The following is a 25,324-nucleotide window of genomic DNA, read 5'->3' as shown; positions in this document are numbered from 1 at the left end:
AGCTCAAATAAACCACAAGAGAAATAGAACACATTATCCAGGCACGAGCCTGCGCAGTCCTTCATGCCCAGCGGCTCTCCGGGAAATCCTAACAAAGCCGCAAACAACAAGTGCTCCCCTGGCTACAGGGATGGTTCCAGAGAATAAAAAAACAAAGGAAAATATCCCAATTCATACGGAAAAATTAACCTGGAAAGGGTCATAAGCCCAAAGTGCAAATGCTGACGCTACGAAACTTCTAGAATATGTAAGAGAAAACCTTTGTGACCTTGGATCAGGCAGATTTTATTATTATTATTATTATTTTTAAGCAGGGACTCATAAAGTGTGAGTCGTAAAGAGGGTGGGCTTCCGCAAAGGGAAACACTTTTGCTCTTCGAAAGGTACCGCTAAGGAACCGGAAAGCAAGGCACGGAGGAGGGGCAGGCGTTTGCACCGCGGAACACCTGAGAAAAGGCTTGTTTGCAGAGTAAATGAAGAGCTCATCGTGACGAAAACTAAGCCCCTGTGTAAAATGACGTCAAGACTGGGGCAGAGGCTCTCGCAGGGAAGACGTAAGACAAAGATAAGCCCATGAAAAGATACCCCAAGTCACCAGCTGCTAGGGAAACAGGAATTAAAATGAAATTGAAATTTGGTGTCCCATATCCGAACCTGGCTACCCTTGAAAAACAAATGATCCAAGTGCGGGAGAGGATGCAGAGCCTTGGAACTCGCACAATGTTGCTGGGAAGGCAGAGTGACGACTCTGGAGAAGGACTCGTTCGATTCGTACAAAGTGAAGTGTGACCCGCCTGTGCTACCTGGAGGTCTCCCCCGGGATCTTTTCCAGGAGAGGCGGTATTTGCCCACTGTCCAGGGAGGCCTGCGCGTAATTATCCATCGCAGCTTGGTTCAGACTAAAGATCTGGGAGCCTGCCAAGACGTCCATCCGCGGCGGGCGGTCCCAGCGTCAGAGGTCCCTGCTGGGGGACGGGGGAGAGGCAGGATAGGATGGAGGGGAGCCCCCGTACACGCAGAGACCTGGCCGCGGCTCGGGAGCGAGGCGCTGAGTGAAAGAAGACGGGCCCAGGAGCGCACGCTGCTGGATCGCTTGTGTGAAATTCCGGTCAAAACTGTAGGAAGAAAGGATCCCTGGTCTCCTGGGGCTGGAGTTGGGAGGACGTATTGACCTTGAAAGGGCAGAGGGAACTCAGCATCTTCTTTGCAGTAGAGTCTCCATGACCGGGAATGTTGTTCAAAACTCAACAAACCAATTCACTTAAAATGGGAAAATTATATTAAATTATACCTCAATAGAGCTAATTTTTTTCTGAAGATTTCATTCATTTATTCGACAGAGAGAGAGATCACAAGTAGGCAGAGGCAGGCAGAGAGAGAGGGGGAAGCAGGCTCCCTGCTGAGCAGAGAGCCCGATGCGGGGCTCCATCCCAGGACCCTGGGATCATGACCTGAGCCGAAGGCAGAGGCTTAACCCACTGAGCCACCCAGGCGCCCTCAGCAGGGCTAATTTAAGAAAAAGCTTTAACATATAATTGTTACTATTATCAGTGTTACTAGTGTAAAGACAGTGAGCTGATCAAGGATGCTGTGATGAGTTGTACCGCCCCTCCAGGTCTGTATGTTGAAACCCCGACCCTCAGATTGATGGTATGGGGGAGGGGCACCCCGCAGATGTAATTAAGCTTAAATGAGGTCATAACTGTAGGACCCTGATCTGAGTGTTGCTGGATCGCAGGGTTCTTGTCTTGCGGAGTCGAAGAACAAATCTCGCGAATGCAAAAGATCAGGCGAGAGCAGAAAGGAAAGAAAAATCTCCGAGGAGTGAGAGGGGCCGGAATGGGCTGCCACGGAGGGCTTCCAGGCGCGGTGTTTTATTGAGAACTGACCAAGAAGCTTGTGGTCTTGAGTCTCTGGTACCATCTTGGTTTGAGCGTGGGCTCTTGATAACCCCTGAATGACTTCATTCTTTGAGTTTGGTCATTTTCTATGATACACTGTAGCTGCCAAAGAGAAAGATTCCCGATGGAGGCCAGGGGCCCCCTCCTCTCCCTGCCCATACCTTAACCCTTTCCTTACGCAAGAGGATTAGTGTCCATATAGGAAGAGAGACTGGTCTCCGTCCTCCCCCTCCCTCTCTTCCTCTCCCTCCGCCCACTGCTCCCTCTACTTCCTCTTTCCCTCTCTCCTTCCCCCTAACCCCCTCCCTCCCAAGCTCCCTGCGTCTCCATTTGCACACAAAGGAAAGGCCAGTGAAGCCACAGGTCTTCCAGCCAGAAGAAAGCCTTTCTGACCCCCAAGCTGCGTCTCTGCTTCATGAACCCACGTCAATACACCTGGCCCCAGTGGCTTATGTGAGCAGCTTAGTAACTTACAAGAGTTACTGAGATGACTCTCTCCACCTCGGGAGGCTAAGTATGGTCAGACAGCGCACCCCTCGCTGCCCCGGGAGACCCACCGCGCCCAACCGGCGGAGGCTGGGGAAGTCCGCTCCCAGCGTGGCCAGCAGAGGGCACTGGAGGACAGGCGTGTGAGCGGCCTGCGCGTCCCCACCGTGGGTCCCAGGGAGGACGAGTGCGACAGGGGACCTCCTCTCCTCGGAGCCACGTTTCTGACTGTGCTAGATGAAGTTTGAGTACTTATGAAGTTCCGTGCTCTGTGAATGACAGGAAATCGTATGGAGTGGCCACCCACGGGAAAGCTGGTGACCCTGTCCCAGAGCCACGGGATCAGCACGTCCTTGTCTGAATGGCCGGGGGGCCTGGCTGGGCTGGAGCGGGGATCAGGCTCTTGCAGGTGCCGTGCACCAAGGCGACTCCTCTGCCCCCAAACCATCTGGGTTCCCGGAGACTCAGAAAACTCCCAGGAATGTCCTGGAAACCTCCCACAGCCGTTCACACAGACGCAGACAAGCCTTGGGCAAGGGACAGGGGGCTGGGAAAAGGGGGACACAATGGGCTGACAAGTTCCCACTCCACTGGAACACCTCTGGCCAAGCCCTTCCCGAGGACAGGCAGCAGCAACGCGCCAGCCTGGGACAGGGACCACAGCCCGCTGGGACCACAGCACAGCCAGAGCCACCGGAGGAGACACCGGGCAGGGGCCTCGGCAGGGACTGGCCTTCCTGCATTAGCAGATGGGATCGTGGAGGGTCCCAGAAATGTGTCCCGAGACAGTGGGGACACTTTCCTCTCCCCAGGGGGTGAGGCCTGGACTGGCTACATTCTCACCAAGCACTCGCTATGTGCCTGACCCTGCTGTTGGCTCGTCTCCTAAATTAACTCATCAAATCCTCACAACGAACCTCTAAGAAAACGACCCTATTAATACCCTCATTTCGCACATGAGTAAACTAGGCACAGAACGTCTGAGTAACCTGCTCCAGGTACACAGCTGGGAAGTGAGCTCGAATCAGAGATGATCTAGAACATAAGGGTAGCATCTGTGTTTTGGAGATGGGATTCGTAACCTCTCTTTGCAACTCCCTGATTCCAGGGGCGAGCGTGCCACAGTCTTTCCTTCTCTTTCTTCAGGCTAAGGGGGCAGGGAGGGGTGTCAACAGGAGGGCTAGGCCCCAAAACGACAGCTGGCGTATCTGTGTGTATGCACCTCACCTCCACAACACACGCAATACGTCTGAGGATTATACGATCAATCCCCATTATCCACAGATCCCTATTTGCAAATCCACTTTCTCGCTAAAATTTATTGGCAACACGGACTTTGCCAGCCGGAGTCCAACAAGGGGAGGCTCTGCCTTCTCATGTCAGCTCTCGGAGCGTAGGCAGGCGTCTTTTCGTGGCCTGTTTGTACCTCGTTTTATGCCCGTTTTTGTGCTTCCTGTTGATGTAACTGTTTTAGATGGTTCCCATGCACGGGGGGAAGAGGGGTCAGGTGGCCCAGGGTGAGCAGGCTGTGACCTGCTGTGCACGCGTGTGCGTGAGCTGTGTCCGGGCATGGGTCACAGTGCTGGTGGCCGTGAGTCCAATGTCAGCACATCAATAATGTATATGAAATAAATGGTCTCGAAACAGAAATGCACATCCAGCAAGGTCACGTACTGATCGTTGATGAACTCGGTTAGGAGGGCGCTCGGGAACCTGACCTTGCCTTTCCCCCAGTCTTGATGGCTCAGAGTTTGCTAATTCAGTGTCAGTGACGTTACAGAACACAACTGCCTTGCACAGAGAAGCCACCGTCCGTGGCGTGTGAATATAACAAGTGAGCAGGGGTCCTGGGCTCCATCCCCATTCTGGATGCAGCCGCACCGCTCTGCACACTGAAGGGGATGCTCAACGCGTCCCTGCCCGGTCCTCTCAGGACAGGAGAGCAGAGTCACCTCTGCCCAGACTCTCTGGAAGGAATCTTCTCGGAGCATCTCTCTACCTGAGCCAGCCAGGCAAGGACTGCATGACCTTGGGGATCCAGGAGACGGGGACAGTGGGCTTGAGGGGCAGAGCTGGCCTTCCCCTGCCCCTGCTCCAGTCGGGGGCGACCGCTGCCAGACCCCTGACACCAGTCTCCCTGTTCCCCTACCAGCGGGGTCCCCGCGGAGGAGACCAGACGGAGGGAAAGGGAAGCAGGCCAGGCAATTACCCCATCACAGGAGGAGGAAGGAAGGTTGGCTTTTCTGATGGGGTGGGTGTGAAGGTCACCAGCTATGGCTCCCACGGCAGCGAGGACCCTCCGGTGGCCCAGCTCAAGGAGGGGGTGGCATGCTGGGGTGGCACGCAGCGATCTATAACCCACAGGAGTCAGTACCTGACGTGAAGTAGATCTGCCAAGCCCCTCCGGGGCCCATGGCGACGGCCACCGCAGCTCTTCCAGAAGCTGCCCTGTGTTATCAGAAGGGAGACGCAGGGTCGGCTCAGAAGCCGGGGCATATGGCACCAGGGAGACACCTGCCAAGGAAGCAGGACTGGGGAGGGCGCGTGAGGAGAGGACTCTGAGGAAGAATGGCCAGTCCCCACACCCGGAGATGTGTGCCGAGGGGCCCCACAGCCTGACGATGGCGGGAGGTGGTGGTGCCAAGGACCAGAAAATGCCCAAGGAGGGCACGAGCCAGGAGCTGGCACTGAACCCAGCGTGCCAGCCGGCCTCGGCACCAGTGCTGGGAGCAGAACCCCAAATTTTCCGTCCAGAGGTGTCGGGATGGAAGAGTCATGCATCCCAGAAGGTGCATGTCAAAGGCTGTTTCCAAAACACAGGGCCTGACCTGGCTGTGGGCCTCAGGTGTGGCCGGCCGTGCTCCCTCAGAACGACACGGTGAGGGGCAGGGTGCTCTGTGGTGAGTAAGTTCATGGGCGTCCGGCTCCACTGGCCATCCGTTCTGCGTCAGAGGCCCCGAGTCCAACAAGAGCCCTCGTTTGCCAGAGCTGATGAGTGTGCCATAAGCCAGACAAGACACAGCAGTGACTTGACTCATAAAACAAGTGTCCCGAGAGCTGGTGTGGGCTGGGGTCAGGTCCTTCCTTCAATACACACAGAGCCCAATGTCGCTGGTCCCTCCCACCCTGGAAGGGGAGGCCTTGGATTTCCAAAGTGGCAGGTGGGCCATGGGGACACTCCTTGGCCGAGCCAGTGGGCTCCTTCCCCTGCACACCCACACTGGACTGAAGAATGCCAGGACCCCTCCGCAGAGATGCCTGCCCGAGGTTTTAGTGCCAAAACCCTCCCCCAGGCCAGCCTGATCTCGGTGGCAGTGGCAGCCTTCTCTTTGGGCCCAGACTTTGGCACGATGCAGCTGCTCTCGAGTGGAAGATGGGAAATGTCGGAGCCCACCCTGCCCCACCCCTGCGAGGACCGAGGATGGTGGCCTGCCGTCCCACAAAAGCCATGGTCTGGGCTGTATTTGGTAACAGCGAGGCGATTTTATAACTGTGACCTGAAATCAGGCGTTACTCCGAGAGGTTTCCAGGGGCAAAGTCGTTTGAGTTTCTGTACAAATGGTTGGGTTGGGAGTGGTCGTGGGTCCTCCGTTCCCTCTCCCTGCTCCAGGGGTGCGCACCTGCTAGATGAGTTCTCCCCTCCCCGCTCACACACTCGCACCTGCACACACACACACACACACTCCCTCTCTCCCTCCGTCTCTCCACCTCCATGTCAATGAAGCCGAAAGGAAACTCAGCAGATTTTAAGGGTTTTCTTTATTTGAAGAAACTGTCTGTTGAACCAGGATAAAAAGCAGATGAAGGAAAGCCAGGAACTCTGCAGACATGAGACGTGGTGGCAATCTTCATTTCCAAACACCTGGGGAGCCTGGTGGGTTCTCGGAAGGGATTCCTCCTAATAATGGCAATCTAGAAGTGTGAAATGCCAGCGGGTGGGTGACAGTGTCTGGGCCCGAGGGAGTCTGCGCTGACAGGCCCTGAGTCTGCCCTCCTGGGGGGGGCACTTCTCAGGGGTGTAACTGGCAGTTGTTCAGAGATACCCTTAGGTCCCACAAAAATCGCTCACAAGTGTCCAAACAAAGGCCAAGCTCTTTGGCTCACCCCACGTTCTGAAACAGGGAAGGGAAAGCGTCCGGCAAGGGCAAGGGCAATCTGCCAATCTTGGGGGACATGCTGGAGCTTTCCTTGGTGTTGACAACTCAGAGTCAGGAGATTCACTGTGGCTACAGGGGAGGGGAGGACCAGACACCACCCCCAGCCGAGGTGGCCCTGAGCAGGCCGTCGTGGGCAGAACTTGTCCCTCATGCTCCCAGGTCCCCAGCGAGGCCCACAGGAGAAGTTCCCCATCTGCCCCCAGCGCCTGGCACAGCGTGTGACACTCAGTGGCACTGACGACCCATGGCTGCTTGGCAGTCACTTGGGCAGTGCCACCTGCTGGGCCGGGATCCGGGGATGTGCCTAAGGTGACTTGCTCTCTGCGGCCGTCACACAAGCCACCATGGGAATGCCGGCGGCTGTCAGCACCTCCAAGAGCAGCCGTCACCGTGGAGAGAACCCCTCAGAGTGGCCTTCTCCTGAGATGGGTTCAGGGGCCCCAGCCCAGGCTCTCATCGGCCGTCCTGCAGGAAGTTACCTTCCACGAGGATGGGGAAGAAACACCAGGGCACATCGACGATGTTGTCGGAAAAACAGCACTTTCGAGATGCACACTCCTTGGGGCTGATGCCCGGGTACCCGCAGTCCCTCCGGGCCGACACTTCCATCACACACTGCTCCGACTCTGGAAAGCAGCACCTCAGACTCTCAGTGAGGGCAGCTCCGGAACCAGCGGTGTCTCTGCCCGCCCACCGCGGGGACGCCACCGGGTGTCAGCCTCCCTGTGTCGTGAGGGGCTGCTCGACCACGAGCCCCAGGGACCGTCTAAGGGCTGGCCGCCTGTGCATCTGCACAGATGCCACAGGCCCCATGTTCCGGGGCTTTGGGAAACTCAGCTCGCCTCTCTGGACCCAATATTCCCATCTGCAAAATGGGTGATCGCCGTACCCTGATGAGAAGGGGCAGTGAGCGCCCTGAAAGCCAGCAATGCTTCCACCAGAGAAAGGGCCCTACCTAGTAGCCAGCCGTCTGTCTCGCCCCTTTCGGGACCCGGGAGCCTGTGACCCACTGCGCTGGTGGCCGTGGGTACCGAGCCCCACCCCCACAGTGTGCTGCGCACCCACACTTGCGTCTGTGCACACCTAGGCATGAATGACCTTCCACCAAGAGAACGTGCGTGGCTGTAAACCTCATTCTCGGAAGAAAGTTCCGGAAGTCTTAACTGAACCACACTTGGGGTTCCAGGTGTGGACAGTGGGCCAGGGGCCGCTGTCTCTTCCCTTCTAGCTGGTCGGGGCGGGGTTGGGAAGAGGGGCAGCTCCCTGGCCGGTTACCTTGCTTCGGGAGTGGGTGGAAACACCAGGGGACATTGGGGACTTTGGAGTCGAAGCAGCAGCCAATGCTGAAGCACGTGTCAGGGGTGATGCCCGGGAAGCCACAGTTCTTCCTGTTTTCCACTGCGATCTGAGAGCACCGGCAGGGGGCTGCGGAGAGAGCCTTGTCAACCTGTCCCCTCACATGCCCCCTGCCTGCTCTCAGGGGCACGCTCAGGCTCCTCCCTGGGTCCTGCGGCTACACGGGGAAACCACGAAGTCTCATCTCGCCCGGATTTGAACTATGCAATGTCCTGAGGGACAAACAGGGCTTTGCAGAAATTATTAGTTAAAAAAAAGAAAAGGAAGAAGAGAGGAGAAGAGAAGAGAAGAGAAGAGAAGAGAAGAGAAGAGAAGAGAAGAGAAGAGAAGAGAAGAGAAGAGAGAAAAGAAAAAAAGAAAAGAAGAGAAGAGAAGAGAAAAGAAAAGAAAACTTCAGGAAAGACAGTGGAACGTGGACCTCAGAAAAGTCAGGATGGAAGGTAATCACGGTGGGTTCCAGATGCCCTGGGGGCCTCCTGCCCCAGCCCCTCTCCCCAGCCGGCCACCCAGCACCTGTGGTCACCCTGACCTTTTCTGGGAAGGAGGCCTTTCTGGAGGTCTCACACAGCCCTGGGAGTCCCTCCTCAATGGCAGGGAAGGATGCACGAGGGCAATCAGCCCCATCGCAGAGCTTAGGATGCCTTTTTAGCTACTTCTGCACCCCAGTGAGCCCGTCATTCCACCCCGTGGCTTTGAGGAAAACAAGAGCGGAGACGCACCAAGGCCAAGGGACTAGCGTACCCACATTGCATTTGGAGCTTCTCCCGGCTCGCGGGCCCCAATGCTCTGTTGCCCAGTCAAGGACGCTGGGCTGCACAGGGGGACATGTGGGTGGTCACTTACAAGGTTTCTGGGCCCCCGCCAGGGCACACAGCCCCAGGACAAGGAGCATGGCCAGGAGCTGGACGCTTGGAGATCCCATGTCCACGCCGCACGCCAGGGCCACCTACAGAATGTGCACCGCCCACTGCCATCAGCTGTTTTATAATGTCCTCTCTGTTTGCTCATCAAATGCAAATAGCTTTCCTCTGTCCCCTGTGGCACCAACCCCTCGGGTCCTTTGTTGGGAACAGGAGCTGAGATAGGCCACTGGGCAGAGACCGAGCGGCCGTGCCTGCAGGCAAGGCTTCTGGCAGGGGCCCCCACGTTGTCCCGGGGCCGGGAGCCAGGTCGAGCCAGGGTGCCAACGTGGAAAAGAGGCCACACGCACCTCTGGCACTGGGCACCCCCCCCCCAGGGTCACACCCAGGAAGGGATAAGTCAGGTATGTCTCCTGATAAAGTAAGAGGTTAGCACATGATTTTTTTTTTTTTTTTTTTTTTTTACTATTAGACCCAAGGTTACTGGGGAAAATGACCAGGCCAGCCCACGGCGTAGAAAAGACCATACTTCAAGGTCGATGTGGATGCCTCTGCCAGCCTCCGGTCTTCTGTGTCCCCTGGGCTCCATGGGTTTGAGGCTGATGGGTAAAAATCACAAGCTCCTTTCAGCAACCCCCGAAATGCCTCTGTTTTCCCTCCGTGGGAGCCCCATGTGTTTCCTAAAGACCTAAGCCTGCCCACATGTGAGGGGGTGCCACGGTCCAGGGAAGAGCCCACGGATGGGATGGAGGGAAAGGGGACGGCGGGAGAGGGAGGCACCCCAAGGGACAAAGAGGGAAGATTTGGGGCTGAGAGGAGCGGTGAGCCCCTGAGGCCTCAAAGGAAGGGCCCCATCTGTGAATCGCAGGTTGAGCCTCCAGGGATCCAGAGAGGCACAGAATCCAAAACCCAGTGTTCTCGGGGTCCAGAAAGCTTCTGCCTGACCCACTCCAGCCCCTCCAGTCCAGGTCTCTGACCCACTGGGCAGCCACTGGGTTCCTTGAAACCTTGGAAAGTCAACTTTCCTCATCCCGTGTCTCCACCACCCTTGGTCACCGGCAAGACAAAGGGCCCCATGTGACCACTGTCTCCCCACCCTGCTTCCTCTCCCTGACCCGCTACCTGCTTCCTCCCGCTGCCCCCATCCTGATCCTTCCAGAAGACCTGCAGAAGCTCTTCATCCACGCTGAGCCCCTGATGTCTCTCCCTGCAACCCCTCCTGGCGCCTGCAGAAACCTGTGCCCCCCAGACACGGTTCCCTTGTGCTCCTCCCAGGAGCAGCCCTCAGGCCCGAGCCAGGGCCCCCACCATCCACACGCTGCTTCCTTCAAGACGGGTGACTTGGAGCTGTGGGCAGATCATGATAATGGACGCACCGTCTCCCACATCCGTGACCCCCCGCCCCGAATGCGGAGCCTTGCACAGCACAACCCTTGTGGCCCTGCCGGGTAGCCACATGCCCATCACCCAGACTCAGGCCAGGGTGGATGGGCGCTTGCCTTGTGCCCCACTGTCTCCACATGTGTGCAAAGCCGCGCTCCTCGGAGATGCAGGGTGTGTACCAGACCACTTCTGATGCCGCTGCCCTCTTGTCATCTCCCGACCTTCAGCCTGTCACTTCTGTTCAGGATTTTAGCACTGAGCTCACTGTGTCCCTCGTCACGCCACAACTTAGTGACCTCCCGGATGGCTTCAGCATTCCAGTGAATGGCTCATCCAAATTCACATCACCCAGGTTTCCATTTCTTCCTCATCTCTAGAAGCATCCATCACTTCTTCAAGTCACTGCGTGTCTCCCATGACCATACTTGGAACTCAGACTCTACTCAGAAAGAAGACTTGCTCATGTCCTTTCTGTTCCGGATGTCCTAAGCATCTAACATTTTCTGTGGTACTCCCGCGACACCTGTTCTTCAAATGCTAAGGCCCCCCACTGCCTCAGTGCCTCTCTTCCCCTCTGCGAGCACCATCACACCTGTGCCTTCCTCCCTCCCTCCTTCTGCAAACTCTGGGGGTGATATTTTCTATCAGTTCACAGAGAAGACAGAAATCCACAAATGGGAACTTTCTCAGACATTACCTGTGTGGACCTCTGCTTCTGACTATGATGGAGAAACTGGGACCAGACTCTCCCTCCCTGGCATTAAGTCACTGGATCTATGGGACAGAGAATGTTCAGACGCTGACAACAGACAGAACCAGCTGAAAGGATGAAGCAGGGCGGGATTCCCTTGGTCACCCTGTGCTCTGCCTGGACCACAGCCTAGTGAGGCAACCACACTGAGCAGGCAGGCTCACCAGGCTGTGGGGACGGAGGCTGGAATTAGAAGCCATGGAGGCAGGGGATTTTCAGGCTAGGGTTCCGGAGAAGAGGGTGCTCCAGAAACATGAGTGGTGGTCTATCTGGCATTTTAGGCAAAGACTTAGCTGCCCATGAAGATAAGAGCAGGTGGCAGAAGCTTCCAGAAAAGAAAATGCTCTTTGGAGGGGAGACAAGTAGTGTGGCAACAATAATCTGAGCTCTGACAGTCATGGGGAAGTAGGCTTGTTGGCCACGTTGGTCATTCAGCAGGGACACAGAAGGCCATGTCGTGTCTCTGTTGGCTTGGGCAGCCACATCAGAATGCCACAGACAGGGTGCCTTAAATACTTCTAAAGGCTGGAACTCCAACATAAGTCTCCCCACGTGGTCTGGTTTGGGGGAGGGCCCTTCACCTGGTCTGCAGACTCCACTTTTTCACTGTGTCTTCACCTGGTGGAGAAAGAGGGAGAGAGAGAGAGAGAGAGAGAGAATAAGTTCTCTGGTCTCCCGCCATGAGGATTCCGTCCTCATGACCTCACCTAACCATAATTACCTCCCAAATACAACCATACTGGGCATCAAGACCTTAACAGATGAATTTTTAGGGATACACAAACATTCAGCCCACAATATGCCATCAAAGTAGGCTTGATCTATTTCTAGAGGAAAGTCACCCCATGTCCATTCTAGCAGAACTTTAAAACAAGTCTTTAGGGGCGCCTGGGTGGCTCAGTGGGTTAAGCCGCTGCCTTCGGCTCAGGTCATGATCCCAGGTCCTGGGTTCGAGCCCCACATCGGGCTTTCTGCTCAGCGGGGAGCCTGCTTCCTCCTCTCTCTCTGCCTGCCTCTCTGCCTGCTTGTGATTTCTCTCTGTCAAATAAATAAATAAAATCTTTTAAAAAAAAAAAACAAGTCTTTAAAGAATCAGGTTCACCCAGCAAGTAAATTAACTGCCTAACAGGATGAAACTCATTATTTTATTAAGGAAAATAAGAAAGCCCAGACACACGACATTGCATCCATGATGTTTGGCACAAAACCAGACATCAGCAGATGTGTGAAGAAGCAGGAAAACAGGACCCATAGTCATGAGAAAAAACAGTGAATAGAAATAGACCCAGGAGCTGCATTAAAATGTTCAAACATTTAAAGAAACATAAAAATATAATGAGGGAACACATTTTAAAATATGAATGGAGAATAGAGTCTAGAAATGACCGAAGTGGAAATTCCAGACATGAAAACACAGTATCTGAAATGATGAAATCCACAGTGCGGGCTTTGGATTAGATAGTGGGAGAAATGGCTGGTTGATCTGAAGCCAGTACTGCATAAATTCTGCAGACTGAAGCCGAGAGAGAAAGGGGGCTGAAAACAATGAACAGAACCTCCGGCCCCAGGAAACATCAAGGGGTCTAACAGACATGTAATTGGTGTGCCAGCAGGAGAGGAGAGAATAAGTATTTGAAGAAATAATGGACAATTTGGGGGGAAACTTGGTGAAATGCTTAAACCCATATATCTTAGAAGCTCAAAATTCTCCAAGCAAGATAAAGACAAAGAGAACCATATCAAGACCAAGCACAATCATATTGTTGAAAATAAGTGATGGAAAGAATTCTTACAGCCCCTCAAGTTCCCTGCATACAGGGTGACACAGCTGACTTCTCACCTTGCTGAAACAGTACCCCTGGAAGGAACAGAAGGACAATTTTTAAGTGCTGAAAGAAAAGAAACCACCCATTATCAAGCCTGGATTTTATACTCAGTGAGTGTATCCGTCAACGATAAAAGCAAAAATCCTCTTTTAAGATGTGGCTTTTATCTCGGAGGAGTTCTGGGTTCACAGCAAAATTGAACAGAAAAAGGCACAGAGATTTCAAAAATACTCTTTTTTCTAGACAAACAAAAGCCAGAGACTCGGCCACTTGCAAACCTGCTGTCTGAGGAATTTTCTTGGACATTCTTCTAGCCAAGGGCATGAGTCACCCAGGGGCTGCAACTCTCTCCCACCTGGCAGGGTTCATTCCCCTGACCACATAAGCAACTTTGGCTTCCCTAGACACATCATGACCTTCAGCCTACCAGTCCTTCAGCTCCTAACTCAGGAGCTGCCCCTTCCAAGAAGAATTCACTTTCACTGGGGTAAAGACAAGCGCGCTTCACCACTACCCACACAACCGTACCTACACCTGCACCTGAAGTGGATTTCCATGTTCCTGGTTCCTTTATTGATGGCACTAAAGAGAACCCCTACCGTGCATTACAGGCTGACTTTGTGGCAGGTGATCTTCTAGGGATTTCACATGCTCTGTCTCATTTTGTTCCTACAACAATCCCAAGTCAGGGCTAAGATTTCACCCCCTTTTCATGATCTGTATAGGTAAAAGGATTTGCCCAAGTAGCACAGCAACTGCATGTAGGGTGAGAATGAGACATTGCCTCCCACATGCTGTATCCTGGGAAACTGACCTAGTGTGTGCACATGACTGCCACACTCGGTGAGGGGAGTGCACAAGTGAGTAACACCCCGGGGAACTGAACTTGCCACCTAGTGTTGCCCCTTACCCAAATTACCTTCTGTAATTCATAAAAAAAATCTAAATATGGATATATGCAAATAAACCAGGCAAACCTCCTCCTGTCTCCTGATTAGTGTCCTCTGTCAAAAGATAGGTGGAATGAGGAATTTTAAATGCTTTTCAAAGTCTCACATGCCTTCTAAAACCTGTGTCATAGAATATCTCAGTTTTACGCTATCACCAGGAGAAAACATTTTTTAAATTTTTTTCCAACATTTTAATTAATTTATTTATTTTTTAAAATTTCCAACATTTATATGCATAATCATGCCAAATCCAGAAGGACAGAGCACCCCCACCCCAAACCCATCTCCCTACCATTTTAAGTTTCTGGTTTGGTTTCTGCAGTTTGGTTGTGCTGGTCAATAAGGTAGAATAACAGAATCTTTTAGAGCCCACAACGAAATGTATCTACATAATAAAGAGTGTGGCCGAAGCTGGGAAAAGAAATAGGGAAATCAACAGATGCTGATGGGAATTTTGATATTGAGTCTAGCAGGGGATGACATGGGGGATGTTTTGATAAGTTATATTTGAGGGATATAATTGGACAGACAAATTTAAGGACATTTTTCAGGGTGTTGTGCAATGAACTTCTCTATTGTCAATGTCCTCGTTGAACTTCTCTGATTTTCATCAAGATTTAAATCACTTTAAGATGTCTCTTTGGTGTCTGAGTGGGTGCTTTATTTGAGACAAAACATGATCTGGCTGATCTTAAAACTTGAAAATGTTTGAACCATTCAAGTTACCACACACCAAGGAAAAATAATACAGTGTAATAAAAGTTGGCAAACTATGGCCCATAGGCTCATTGCCTGTTTTTTAAATAAAACTTTATTAAAAGACAGTCATACCCACTCATTTACATATTGTCTCTGGCTATGTTCAAGTTACAATGGAAGAGCTGGGTAGTTCTGACAGAAACTATGCCCACAAGACCTGGCCCTTTACCAAAAAATCTGCATACTCCTGTATTACAGTCTTAAACTTCTCTAACAGTGAATTTAAAATATGAAAATGGAGCGAAATCTTGTATTTTATTTTATTTACTAAGTAAATGTTATGGAAGCATGCTGCCATGTTTTCTTTCCTCTTTGGCAATCCGGTCTTGAAAACAATACATTTGGTACACTGGTTGTTGGGAGACAATTCTCAAGTCTCTCACATTTGTGCATATGACTGAGGCATTAACTATCCATACGGGGTTAAATTAAGGTTCAGGGATGTGTGCTGCCTTGACGTCTGGTGGCATTGGAGGGCTTTGAGTGACCTAACCACAAATTCCCCTCCCTGCTCTGCTCCCACAGATATGACCCCTAGTCAAACAACCCTCCTTATCAAGGGACCAGGCACAGTTGCTGCTCACCTCTGAGCAGTGAGCTCCACTCCCCAACCAGAATTAGTCAAACAGACCAACCACAGTCTCCTGTGGGAACCTCCTGAGGGCACTCCACCCTCTTGTTCCTACAAAGCTCCCTGCCACAACCATACTGGTTCCTTCCGTCCCCAGGTGGTGTAATGTCTTTTCCCCACTCCCCAGACTGTGCATATATGACTCATCAACTGCTCTTGATCTCAGCTAACCAGTGTTTGTGTAGCAAACAACCTTGGAAGATAGATATGGTGTCTCCTCCCAGAACAAAGGCAGGCAAGCTTCCTACCCCCTTAAAAGATTTGAGCCCCTGAAGAGGTCAGGGTTCCTCTCCTATACTGTGACCCACTGTGTGTGCTGGCATCTATCTGGACCCATCCATGTCACCCCTTTGGAGGCAAAGGGAACCAACACAAAGATGCTGCTGCCCATGCCACTGGCCAAGCCATGAGTAATGAAGCCCTTTATCTCTGAACCGGGAGTCTCCTATCCTCTGCCAGCATCAGGGAGTCTCTCAGCTTGCAAGGAAGGTAAACTCTCCGTTCTTTCCAGTTCTCCACACTGACCAAAAGTCCTTCCAGCATTTCCCTTTAGAATAAACATTCCCCATCTATTAATTCATTCGATCTCCTTATACCACACAGATATACAGTTATGTAAGTTTTTGCCCGATTTAATCTGCGACCCCCAAAATGTCCAGCTCAGGGCAATGTTAAGAGCTAAGAAGAACAATTAAGAAATACCTTTAAAAATAATACTGTCTTTGGGGTGCCTAGGTGGCTCAGTCAGTTAGGTGTCTGGCTCTCGATTTCGGTTCAGGCCATGATCTCATGGTTGTGGGATCAAGCCCCAAATTGGGCTCCCTGCTCAGTGGGAAGTCTGCTTGGGATTCTCTCTCTCCCTCTTCCTTTGCCCCTCCCCCAGCACGCACACTTTTTCTCCTCCTCCTCCTCCCTCTCTCTAAATAAATAAAATCTTTTTAAAAATTAACACTATTTCTTTTTCTGTTGCTGACTGTAACTTCCAACTGCTTAGACCCTTAAAAAGGTAACCATGCCCTAGGAGCCTTTGATACCTTCCGGTAAGTTCCGTGCTGAATTTGCCAATTGTGTCTCTCTCTTACTAGTTGATGTTTCCTATCAGGGTCACAAGCATTAAACATTTCCACTCACCGCCCCTCCCCACACTCACAAAGAAAGGCAAGGGAGTTTTCTTAAACTAACAGTATCCTTCCTAGTGACCTTACAAATATGATCTTAAATCACAACTTGGCTTCAAGAACTGGTTCCTGGTCTGATCCTTAGATCAACATTTTCTGAACAGAATCCTGTTGTGTGGAAATTATCCAGAAGTGATGTAGCCTCCAAGTACAGGACCAGCCACAGAACAGAAAGGCCACAGAGTATGGTAAATCCATGGATATCACGTGTGGAATCTGTGGGAGAAGCGGCAAGTTAATGCTTTGTGTGGGGTACAGGTGGGTGGAAGGACCACACACCTGGATCCTCAGTCACATCCTGTCCTGCTCTCAACCTTCCCTGGTAAGCAAGACCAGCACTGATGCTTGAGCAAGGGGTCAGGACACGGATGGCACCAGGGACCATCATGCTCAAGCTTTCTTGGAGAGACTCAGGGCAAGCATTGCTGACCCAGCTGTAGCCCATGGTAAACCACAGGGCAGCCATGACAGTCTGTGTTTCTGGGGCCTAATTTGGGCCATGACAGTGATCACTGATGGGTCCCTGGTTTAGAGGTATCTGAGCTTTCAGCCTGGACATGCACGGTCCACTTCTGATGACTTGGCCTTTCCATCCTTGCCTATCTATAGTACCATTTCTGCTCATTCCTTCCTTTTCATCATGTAAAACATCCTACAGGTGACCAACTCTCTACATGTAAGACATCTTAGGAATGCCACCCACATGTCACAGGCCACAAGTTTCCCACTCTCTGTACTTGACACATTCAGTTTCACCCATCACATTTGTTTCCCCAGCATTATCAAAAAATTGATGAGTCTCAGATATCGGAGATGATCATGACCCCTGCTCTTTGGTGATCCACATTGATTAGAGCTTCTCGGTAGCAAGGAGGAGACACCAGCTGTCATGGGCCGAACTGGGTTCCCACCCAATTCATATGTTGAAGTCCTGAGCCCCAGTAGTCAGAACGTGATTTGACTTGAGATATGATCTTCCAAAAAGTGATGAAGGTAAAATGAGGCCAGTAGGGTGGGCCTGGATCCAGCAAGACTGGTGTCCTAATGAGGGAGATACAGGACACAGACACAAATGGCAGGACGCCCATGGGAGGATGTGGGGAGAAGAATGCACACCATGGACAGGGGTCTCGGGCAGAAGCAGCCCTGCCAACACGTAGACATTGGACATCCAGCCTCTGGAGCTGGGGGACAATCAATGTCTGTGGCTGAAGCCACACTGGGTGTGGTCCTTCGCACAGCCACTCTCACCAGAGGAGAAATCAGGGAGTGGGTTAGTATCTGGAGCCCCAGCACACCTGCCCCAGGGTCAGCATGTGCTCCCATGCTGCCCTGGGCCCTCTCTGTTGTCCTCCCCTCTGCTCCATTCCTGGAAACTCCTTGATCACACATTCTGAGATTCCGAGTCTGTCCCAGGCCCGACCAAGATGCCACTCCCTCCCACACCGGCTGTCTACCTAGGAGACCCACAGCTCCCCCTTGAACATGGAGCTCCCCCAACCAGAGAGACGTCTGAACTTCTGTCCGAAGTCCTTCAAGGACATGGAAAGTTCTAGAAGGTCCCCTGAGTTGCCGCTTTCCAGGCTGGTAGGAGCCGGGCAGGATGGCATGGACAGCTTTGCCAGGTGTTAAGTGGGTCAGGTCGGCATTTCAGCTTCATGCCTAGTGAGACCAAGATGACTTTAAACGGGCACATCGTTGCATCGCTTTGCTCTGAGGTGGAAAGCCTGTTTCTAAATACAAAATAGAGAATATGTAACACTTTCCCCTGCCCGGCAGTGTATTCAAATAGAGCAATTATGGGGACAGCCTCTAGTCTTCTGAGGGAAATTCAGCGGCGCGAGGTGCGGAGGGCTTACCCCCACATGGCCCCCTTACGCCAGTTTCCCCGGGCCCTTTAAGAGTCGAGTGTGTGCGTGTGTGTGTGTGTGTGTGTGCATGCGTATGAGAGACACGTCCTTCCTCGTGCCTTATCAGCAAAACTGTTCCTGCAAAGGCGCTTTATTGTCACAGCTGTCTGCTTCCCACCCCACCCCCCGCACATCAAGGACTCAAGGGGCCCCAGGTAGCCTCTAACTGGCCACCCCAGACTCTCACAGCTGGGAGTGGGGCCCTGGAGGGTGGCTGGAAGGGGGCCGAGAGCAGGCCAGGAGGGGCCTGGGAGGGAGAGGGGCAGGGGCCCAAAGGGGGCCTGGAGGGTGGTGGTCTGGAAGGGGTCAAGGGGGTAGCCAGGAGGGGTCCAGGAGGGTGGCTGGGAAGGGCCTGGAGGGGCCCGGGAGGGGGCTGGAAGGGGCCAAGAGGGGGCTGGGACAGTGGTCTGGAGGATAGCCTAGATGTGACAGGAGGGTCCTGGAGGGGGCCAGGAAGTTGTGCAGGGGTCCACCACACAGGCTGCAGTGACTTCTCTTCGTCCCCAGCGCTGATAGCACAGCCCCCCACATTGCCGCTGGACCTCTCAGTCCTGCTGACACCCTCCTCTCGCTCCTTGAAACCTGGAGGAAGTCTCGCGTCCCCAGTGCCCCCTGCACCCATCTCTGGCCTCTGTACCCACTCAGACTTCACCCCTCGGGCTCCGCAGCCCACGCAGCCAAGCTTCCAGGAGCTGGGACCACCAAGGGAGAGAGGCCAGATGTCAGAAACCTGCCCTGAGTTCTCCTTGAAGCACTCGGGACCTAGAGCTAGTGGGGCGCCCCACCCTTCGGCTCTGTCAGGCCCCCACTCTGGCTGCCCAACTGTCTTCTCCCCCTCTGCTCGGCTCAGCCCCCTGGAAGATTCTTGGGGAAGGTTATGATTTTCCACAAGGACCAAGGGGCATAGACCTTTCCCTGTGCCCCACCTCCAGGGTAGGGACAGAAGGACCTGTGTCCCCACCAGCCTGAGGCAGGGCTGTCCCAGCAAGAATCCCCAGGCTCTCTCTAGGTCTGTGGTCCAGACGGTGGAGCCAAGATCACGCACCCACACAACCTGGACGGTCCATGGATGGCGGAGGGCAGACCCGGATTTCCCTCTGTGTCACATGCTGGGAAGGGGTGCTGAACCTGTCGGGCTGTGGGTTGGCTCACACAGGCGAGCAGGTAAACAGTCTTGGCCCCATTCTCTCCAGTTACGGGGGTGGGCAGGGGTGATGGAGATAAGGATGAAGTATCATTTGGAAGGGAGTTGGTTTCAAAAACATAGACGTGCCTTTGACTCTCGGCACAACACCTTCCTCTGCTGTTGGCTCGTTCCTAATGCTGAGCCCAAGGTTTCCAGCCAAGAGAGAGCCTGAGCTGCACAGATGGCTTAGGAAGTTGCCAGGTGCAGAGGAGGGAACAAATGAATTGCCCACAATCCTTTATCAGCTCAAGGGGCCAGCCTGGAGGATTCAGCCTAAGCAGTTTGACATTGAGTGAGAGTTTGTCCCCACCAGTGGTAGCTGGGCCCTGGTAATGTATTATCAAGGAACAGAAAACCCAGCTGGCCGTGCTTTAACCCATCAGGACATCTGAGTGGACTCAACATGAAGTCTCAAGGTGGGTGAGTCAAATCAGTAGCTCAGGGGAGTCAGGGCTCTAGTTCTATGGCTGTTCCTCATTAGCACAAAACAGCTGCTTGAAGCCCTGCATCGCACTCTAACTCCACACAACATCTGAACACAGGCTGCAGGGCCTGGCCAGGGCAGCAAGAGGGAGCTCTTCTTCCAAGGAGGAAAAGTCATTCCCCAGAGCCTCCAAGTAGATGCCCTCCCACCTCATGAGTCAGAACAGAGTCCTAGAGACGCCTCCAGCTGCAAGAGTGCCCCCCTTTTTATAGTCTGGAAGTCAGGTAAGAAAGAATGTGAGGAATGAGCAGCAGGTACCCAAAAACAGGCCTGGGGCTCCCCATCAGCGGGGAAAGCCCACCTGCCTGGTACTGGGGACCAGACCAGCTGTACTCCCTGGGATGGTCGAGCCGCCCATGACCATCTAACGGCCTCATTCCCTCCTCTGACGTTCACACCTCCCCAAGGTGGGGTGAGCCCACGGACGACCCATGATGAGAGGCCACATGTAGAAATGGTGTACCTCCCTATCCAAGAAAGGACAATCATTGGCAATTTAAAAAAACAACCACGAAAGCATGAGTGACGTTCATCTCTTTTAATCGTTAAGCCAATTTTGAGTCCAGGGGTGTGTGCTGTCTGCCCACGAAGCCCGCCGAGGCGTGGACGCAGAGGGCCCCGAGTGCCAGCCGGTGATGTGGCTGGGCTCCGGGCTGCTGGGCAAGGCCATTCCAGCTCCTGGCGCCGCTGCCCCAAAGCGCGTCTAGAAGGAGCACTCCTCTGAAGATGAGGAGTGAGAAGGAGACACGAGGCAATGAAACCCCCATAGTTCATTCACTTGAGAATAATTCAACTCGACTTGGCAGCACCAATGGGAAAATCCCTTAGAAGACACACCCCGCCTTCCTGTCTCAGTTCCTCCCTACACTCCCCAGCAAGCAGGGGAAAGAGCTACCAGGATTCTCCACGGGCTTGCAGAGAGTGATGTGAAGAAACACAGGGACAGACAGGGCTCCTTGTCAAGCGGTCTCCCAGCCTGGTCTCTGTGTCCCCATCCCGACATCAGCCCGATGCAGGCTGGACCACCTCCCCACACACACCCCCAGCTCCCAGAAACAGCGGGACGTGCAGACCAGGGCCTTGTGCCCCCATGAGGTCCCACCCCCGCCCTACACCATCAGACCCCACGGAGCCACCCTGGCCATACCGTCAGGAGAGTTGTCCACAGCCACGGGTTGGAAGCACCAGGGGACGCCACTAACAGTGTTGTCGAAGCAGCAGCCTCTGGCTTTGCACTGGTCAGGCGTGATTCCTGGGACACCACAATTCGTCCTGTGGTGTGGGGCTACCACACACGTATCTGGAGGTGCGGGGCAAGAGGGAACATAAGTCATTGGCCGATGTCCCTCTCTCTTCTCCAGTGCAACCAGCAGCCACCTGGCACCACGGACGGGGACTTGAGGCTCAGGGTACGAGAGGGACATCCCAGCCTCATCTTCTGATGTGAAACCCCTTCAGCTCAGGGCCAGGGCAAGGCGCCTGGGATTTGCAAACGTCACACCTCCCTACCTTGTTTACCCGCACATTCGTTCACGTCAACAATCATTTAGTTTTATCAGCCAATAAATATCTATTGAACACCATCTGCATGTGCTAGAAACAGAAATCAGCAGAGCAAAAGTAGGCAGTGAAGGTCGCTCAAGGACCGAGCTCATGGTGGCCCCAGGCGGGGGGATGGACCAGAAATTAAAAATAGAGATGTCGTTAAGAAGCTAATAGTCTGATGGAGGAGGAGAGCGAGTGAATGTGCAGAACAGCCCCAGGAGGCCATCCCAGGGAGCTGAAGGCAGGCACAGGAGGGACAAGGACAAGGCAGAACAAAGCAAGGAGGGCTTCCTGTGGGAGGAGGTTGACCAGGAGGGGATGAAGCAATGGCCATACCCTGCACGGGGAGCAGAGCACGGGTTCCCAGGCAGTCAAGACAGAACCAGGTGTATTTTAGGAGGTGTAGGCTGTTTGCAGGAAAGACACAGAGCTGGGGGGGGGGTGCCTTCAGCCAATCAGCAGCTTTAACCGGGGGGGGGAGGGGAGGAGGGAGACAATGGGAGTCAGGACGGTGGGGAACACGCGGTGGGGGGACACTCTGGGAGGCAGGGCTTCTGTGTGGTCTACGCAGGAGAACTGAAGGGGCTGAACCCTGTTAACCCACAGGCTGGGTGGTCTCTGCAGGACGTCAGTGTCCTCGTGTCTGCCCCCCGCCCCAGAAGGCAGGTGGCGTCGCCCATCCCCAGGGCAGTTGTGAAGTCAGGAGGAGCTGTGTGTGCACGGGTGTTCCGGGCGTGCGTGTGCTTGTGCACCCTCAGACACGGCTCTGTGTCCTGCAGCCGGGGTGGGGCGGGGGCTCGCCAGCGCCGGGCCCCTGCCAGCTCACACTCCTGATCAGGAATTCCAGGTTTCCAAGCTCTGTGCTCCCCTTTTCCCGCACGGGACGGACCTCGACCGGTGCGGTCTCTGCTAGGGCTGTGCGTGTGAGCTGGCTTCTGGAGTCCTTTGTGACAGGATCCCTGAGCCACCGAGAAGGGGTGCACCAGGCGGTGGGGGGAGAGGGAGCCACAGCCAGGCCTGGGGGTGGCCGCGTGGCCACACTCCCAGAATCCTCCACTGCACAGCCACGTCCACTCCCGACCTGAAGCCCAGGTGTCCCTTCAGCCTCAGCCCGTCCCTGCCTTGGGGACCTTCTGAGAGGCCATCAGGTGCCTTCGTCCCCCTCCCCATTGGGTCATCGGAAGGCACCCTGAGATCCACAGAAACCACAGTTTTAGCTCCCTCTCCTCAAACCTCTATGGAAATCCTGGTTTGGAAAACCTGGGAAATTATACAACAGCATTTGACGAAAATAAGTAACACGGAGCAGAGGGGAGCCTGCAAGGTGCTCTCTGAAAACATCATCCCACTCTAAGCCCCCTGAGCCTGGTGCCTCGGTCCAGGGGCTGAGACAGCTGCTCAAGAGGGCAGCATGCGGGGCGCCTGGGTGGCTCAGTGGGTTAAGCCGCTGCCTTCGGCTCAGGTCATGATCTCAGAGTCCTGGGATCGAGTCCCGCATCGGGCTCTTTGCTCAGCAGGGAGCCTGCTTCCTCCTGTGTCTCTGCCTGCCTCTCTGCCTGCTTGTGATCTCTCTCTGTCAAATAAATAAATAAAATCTTTAAAAAAAAAAAAAAGAGGGCAGCATGCGCCGACCTTGTGGCGACCCTGGAACCCACCCACTGGGACCGCAGAGCCTGCAGGTGTCCTCAGGTGATGGCCGTCCACAGAATGGGCTCTTGGGCACCTGGGTGGCTTGGACCAGAGTCCAGCTCGGACATCTGAGGAGCTGCTCTCCCACGACATCTCCAAGACCACCCCTTAAGAGCTGGTACTTGGGGTGCTGGGTGCCGGACACGGCCAGCAGTGACCAGGACACCCACATGCTCACAGTGGCGCTCGGAGTTTCCATAGCCGTGTCCGTGCGGTGCTCTCTACCGGCCTTCACCCTCCCAAATCCTCCCAGCAGCCAGCAGCCAGCACCGTGCTGGTCTCAAACACACGGACTGTGGCTCGGGCACTCTCACGGGAGGGGGGCCGCTTACCGAGCTCGCCCTGGGCCAGGGAGCTGAGGGTCAGCACGCAGACCAGCACGAGAACACAGACCACCCTGGGCTCCATGGTAGCCGTGACCCTGCTCTCTGCTCCGGGGAGACCACGCGTCAGGGATGGGACCCTGGGAAAGGCCCTGCATTTTATGCGCGGGCTCTGTTTGCCGAGTGCTGGCTAACATTTGCCTAAGGAGGGCCCCCCAGTCCTCCATTCCAGGTAATCTCTACTGATTAAACGAGTTGCTGATACGGGCGAGAGCTGTGGGACGTAATCATCCTGAAGGAAGGACTTGAGGTTCACAAGTTCTCTCCTGTCCCTCAGGCCTGGCCCGACGGCTAACCGCAGCGGGGACCCTCCTGCAGGTGTCAACATTATGCTCCCAGAAGGGTGACTCATGGGAGAGCTGGCCTCAAAAGGCACAGTTGTGTCAACAGTGGCTCACGGGGTTGCCCTCCACGATGGCTGGACTCGGAGGGGCAAGGGGAAGGGCTCTCCCTCCCGCTGGCACTGACATTGACAAGTCAAGCATGGGGGTGCCGGGGGGGCTCCGTCCCTTAAGCACCTGACCCTTGATTCCGGCTCGAGTCATGATCAGGGTCATGGGATCAAGCCCCGCTTGGGCTCTCTGCACTCAGTGGGGGGTCTGCTTGGGGTTCTCTCTCCCTCTGCTCCTCCGTATCCCTCCCCTAAAAGGAAGAAAAAAAAAGAAAACTTGAGACTGTCCAACATCTTACTTAGAGTATTTCAACTTGCTTACCTAAATTAATTTTTCCATTTTTCTCTCTCATTCTACAGCAGGGTCCTTTCAAAAACGACGCCGTGTATGTACGTAAGGCCAGCCTTCTGACCAGACCGAGCAGAGGCTCTCCTCCCTCCAGGGACCCCTCTCCCTGTCTCAGTCCCCCCCAGTAAAGCCCCCTCGACTGGCAGCCATTGGCCGGCCCCCCCGACCCCACCGGGTCCAGTTCTGTTCCCAGAGCCCTTGGTGTCCCCAGTGCATGGGGTGGCCAGCTGCCCCATTGCGCGGAGCATGCCTGTCCCCCGGGAGGGCGGCAGGCCGGTGAGGGCGCCCCATCTGCTCTGTGCCCTCTGGTGGCCCTGCACCAAGAATCGTTCTTATTCAACAGACATTTGTGGAGGAATGAATGAATGAATCGATGAATGAATGAATTAGCGGCAGGAGAAATATCTTCTCCTCGGTGAGTGATGAGGTTCTGAGCCGAATCCACCTTGGAGAGGAGCTTTTCTAAGTGTCTTGGTCACCCAGTCCTGGCAGCCCCTGTGGGAGTCAGAACTGGGGGTGCCGCCTTCTTGCTCCCTACCCTGAGCCCTGACCTCCCCCCCCACCGGGGCTGCCCAGCAGGGTGTCCAGGAGGAGGTCAATGTGCAGGACCCAGTGTTGGGGGTGCAGGATGTAGAGTCCTCTGTGGGGCGGAGTCCATTTGCCAGAGACGGGGTTGGGAGGCGGGACCTGCAGTGATGCTCTCGATCGTGGGAAACCACCTCTGAGTTCTCTAGGCAAACAGGAGCCCCGGACACGGAAATGCAAATTGCACAACGATTTGGAAGAAAAGTGTGTGACTGTCGATGGAGTTGATGTTACACAAACTCACAATCCAGCAATTCCACTGGTTCTAGGTCTGGCGTGTCCCCCAGATAAATCCCCACACTCAGGCAGGAGGAAAGAGAGACAAGGATGATCGTTGCAACATTGCCTGTAATACCTTTGGGAAAAAAAAAAAAGAAGGAGAAAAAGAAGAAATGGAGAGGATGAAGAAAAAGGAAGAGAAAGAAAATAAGGGAAAGAAAGAAGGGAAGGAAGGAAGGAAGGAAATGTGGATGTTCATAAGTGTGCAAGGAGAAGGGAAAGGGGGAAAGGGTGTAAGGCACTTGTGTGCATCACGACCCTGCAGAAGATGGAAATGAATGAATG

General features: G+C 54.0%; 2 protein-coding genes across 2 annotated transcripts; both read right to left on the bottom strand.

Moving 5' to 3' along the window:
* Nucleotides 1-6,133: 6,133 nt before the first annotated feature.
* On the bottom strand, nucleotides 6,134-8,853 carry TFF2 (trefoil factor 2). Its single transcript, XM_047719538.1, has 4 exons — nucleotides 8,744-8,853; nucleotides 7,820-7,969; nucleotides 7,024-7,170; nucleotides 6,134-6,299 (listed from the first exon to the last, which is right to left on the bottom strand). The coding sequence occupies exons 1-4, from the start codon at nucleotides 8,820-8,822 to the stop codon at nucleotides 6,286-6,288; spliced, it is 390 nt and encodes a 129-aa protein (XP_047575494.1). The 5' UTR covers nucleotides 8,823-8,853; the 3' UTR covers nucleotides 6,134-6,285.
* Nucleotides 8,854-20,373: 11,520 nt separating this feature from the next.
* On the bottom strand, nucleotides 20,374-23,495 carry TFF1 (trefoil factor 1). The gene is made up of 3 exons (XM_047729133.1): nucleotides 23,385-23,495; nucleotides 20,966-21,118; nucleotides 20,374-20,538 (listed from the first exon to the last, which is right to left on the bottom strand). The coding sequence occupies exons 1-3, from the start codon at nucleotides 23,458-23,460 to the stop codon at nucleotides 20,522-20,524; spliced, it is 246 nt and encodes an 81-aa protein (XP_047585089.1). The 5' UTR covers nucleotides 23,461-23,495; the 3' UTR covers nucleotides 20,374-20,521.
* Nucleotides 23,496-25,324: the final 1,829 nt, after the last annotated feature.

Source organism: Lutra lutra, chromosome 1 (genome assembly GCF_902655055.1).
Source record: "Lutra lutra chromosome 1, mLutLut1.2, whole genome shotgun sequence".
Taxonomy (NCBI): domain Eukaryota; kingdom Metazoa; phylum Chordata; class Mammalia; order Carnivora; family Mustelidae; genus Lutra; species Lutra lutra.
Note: the sequence above shows the minus strand (reverse complement) of the source record. Positions and strands in the feature narration are given on the sequence as shown.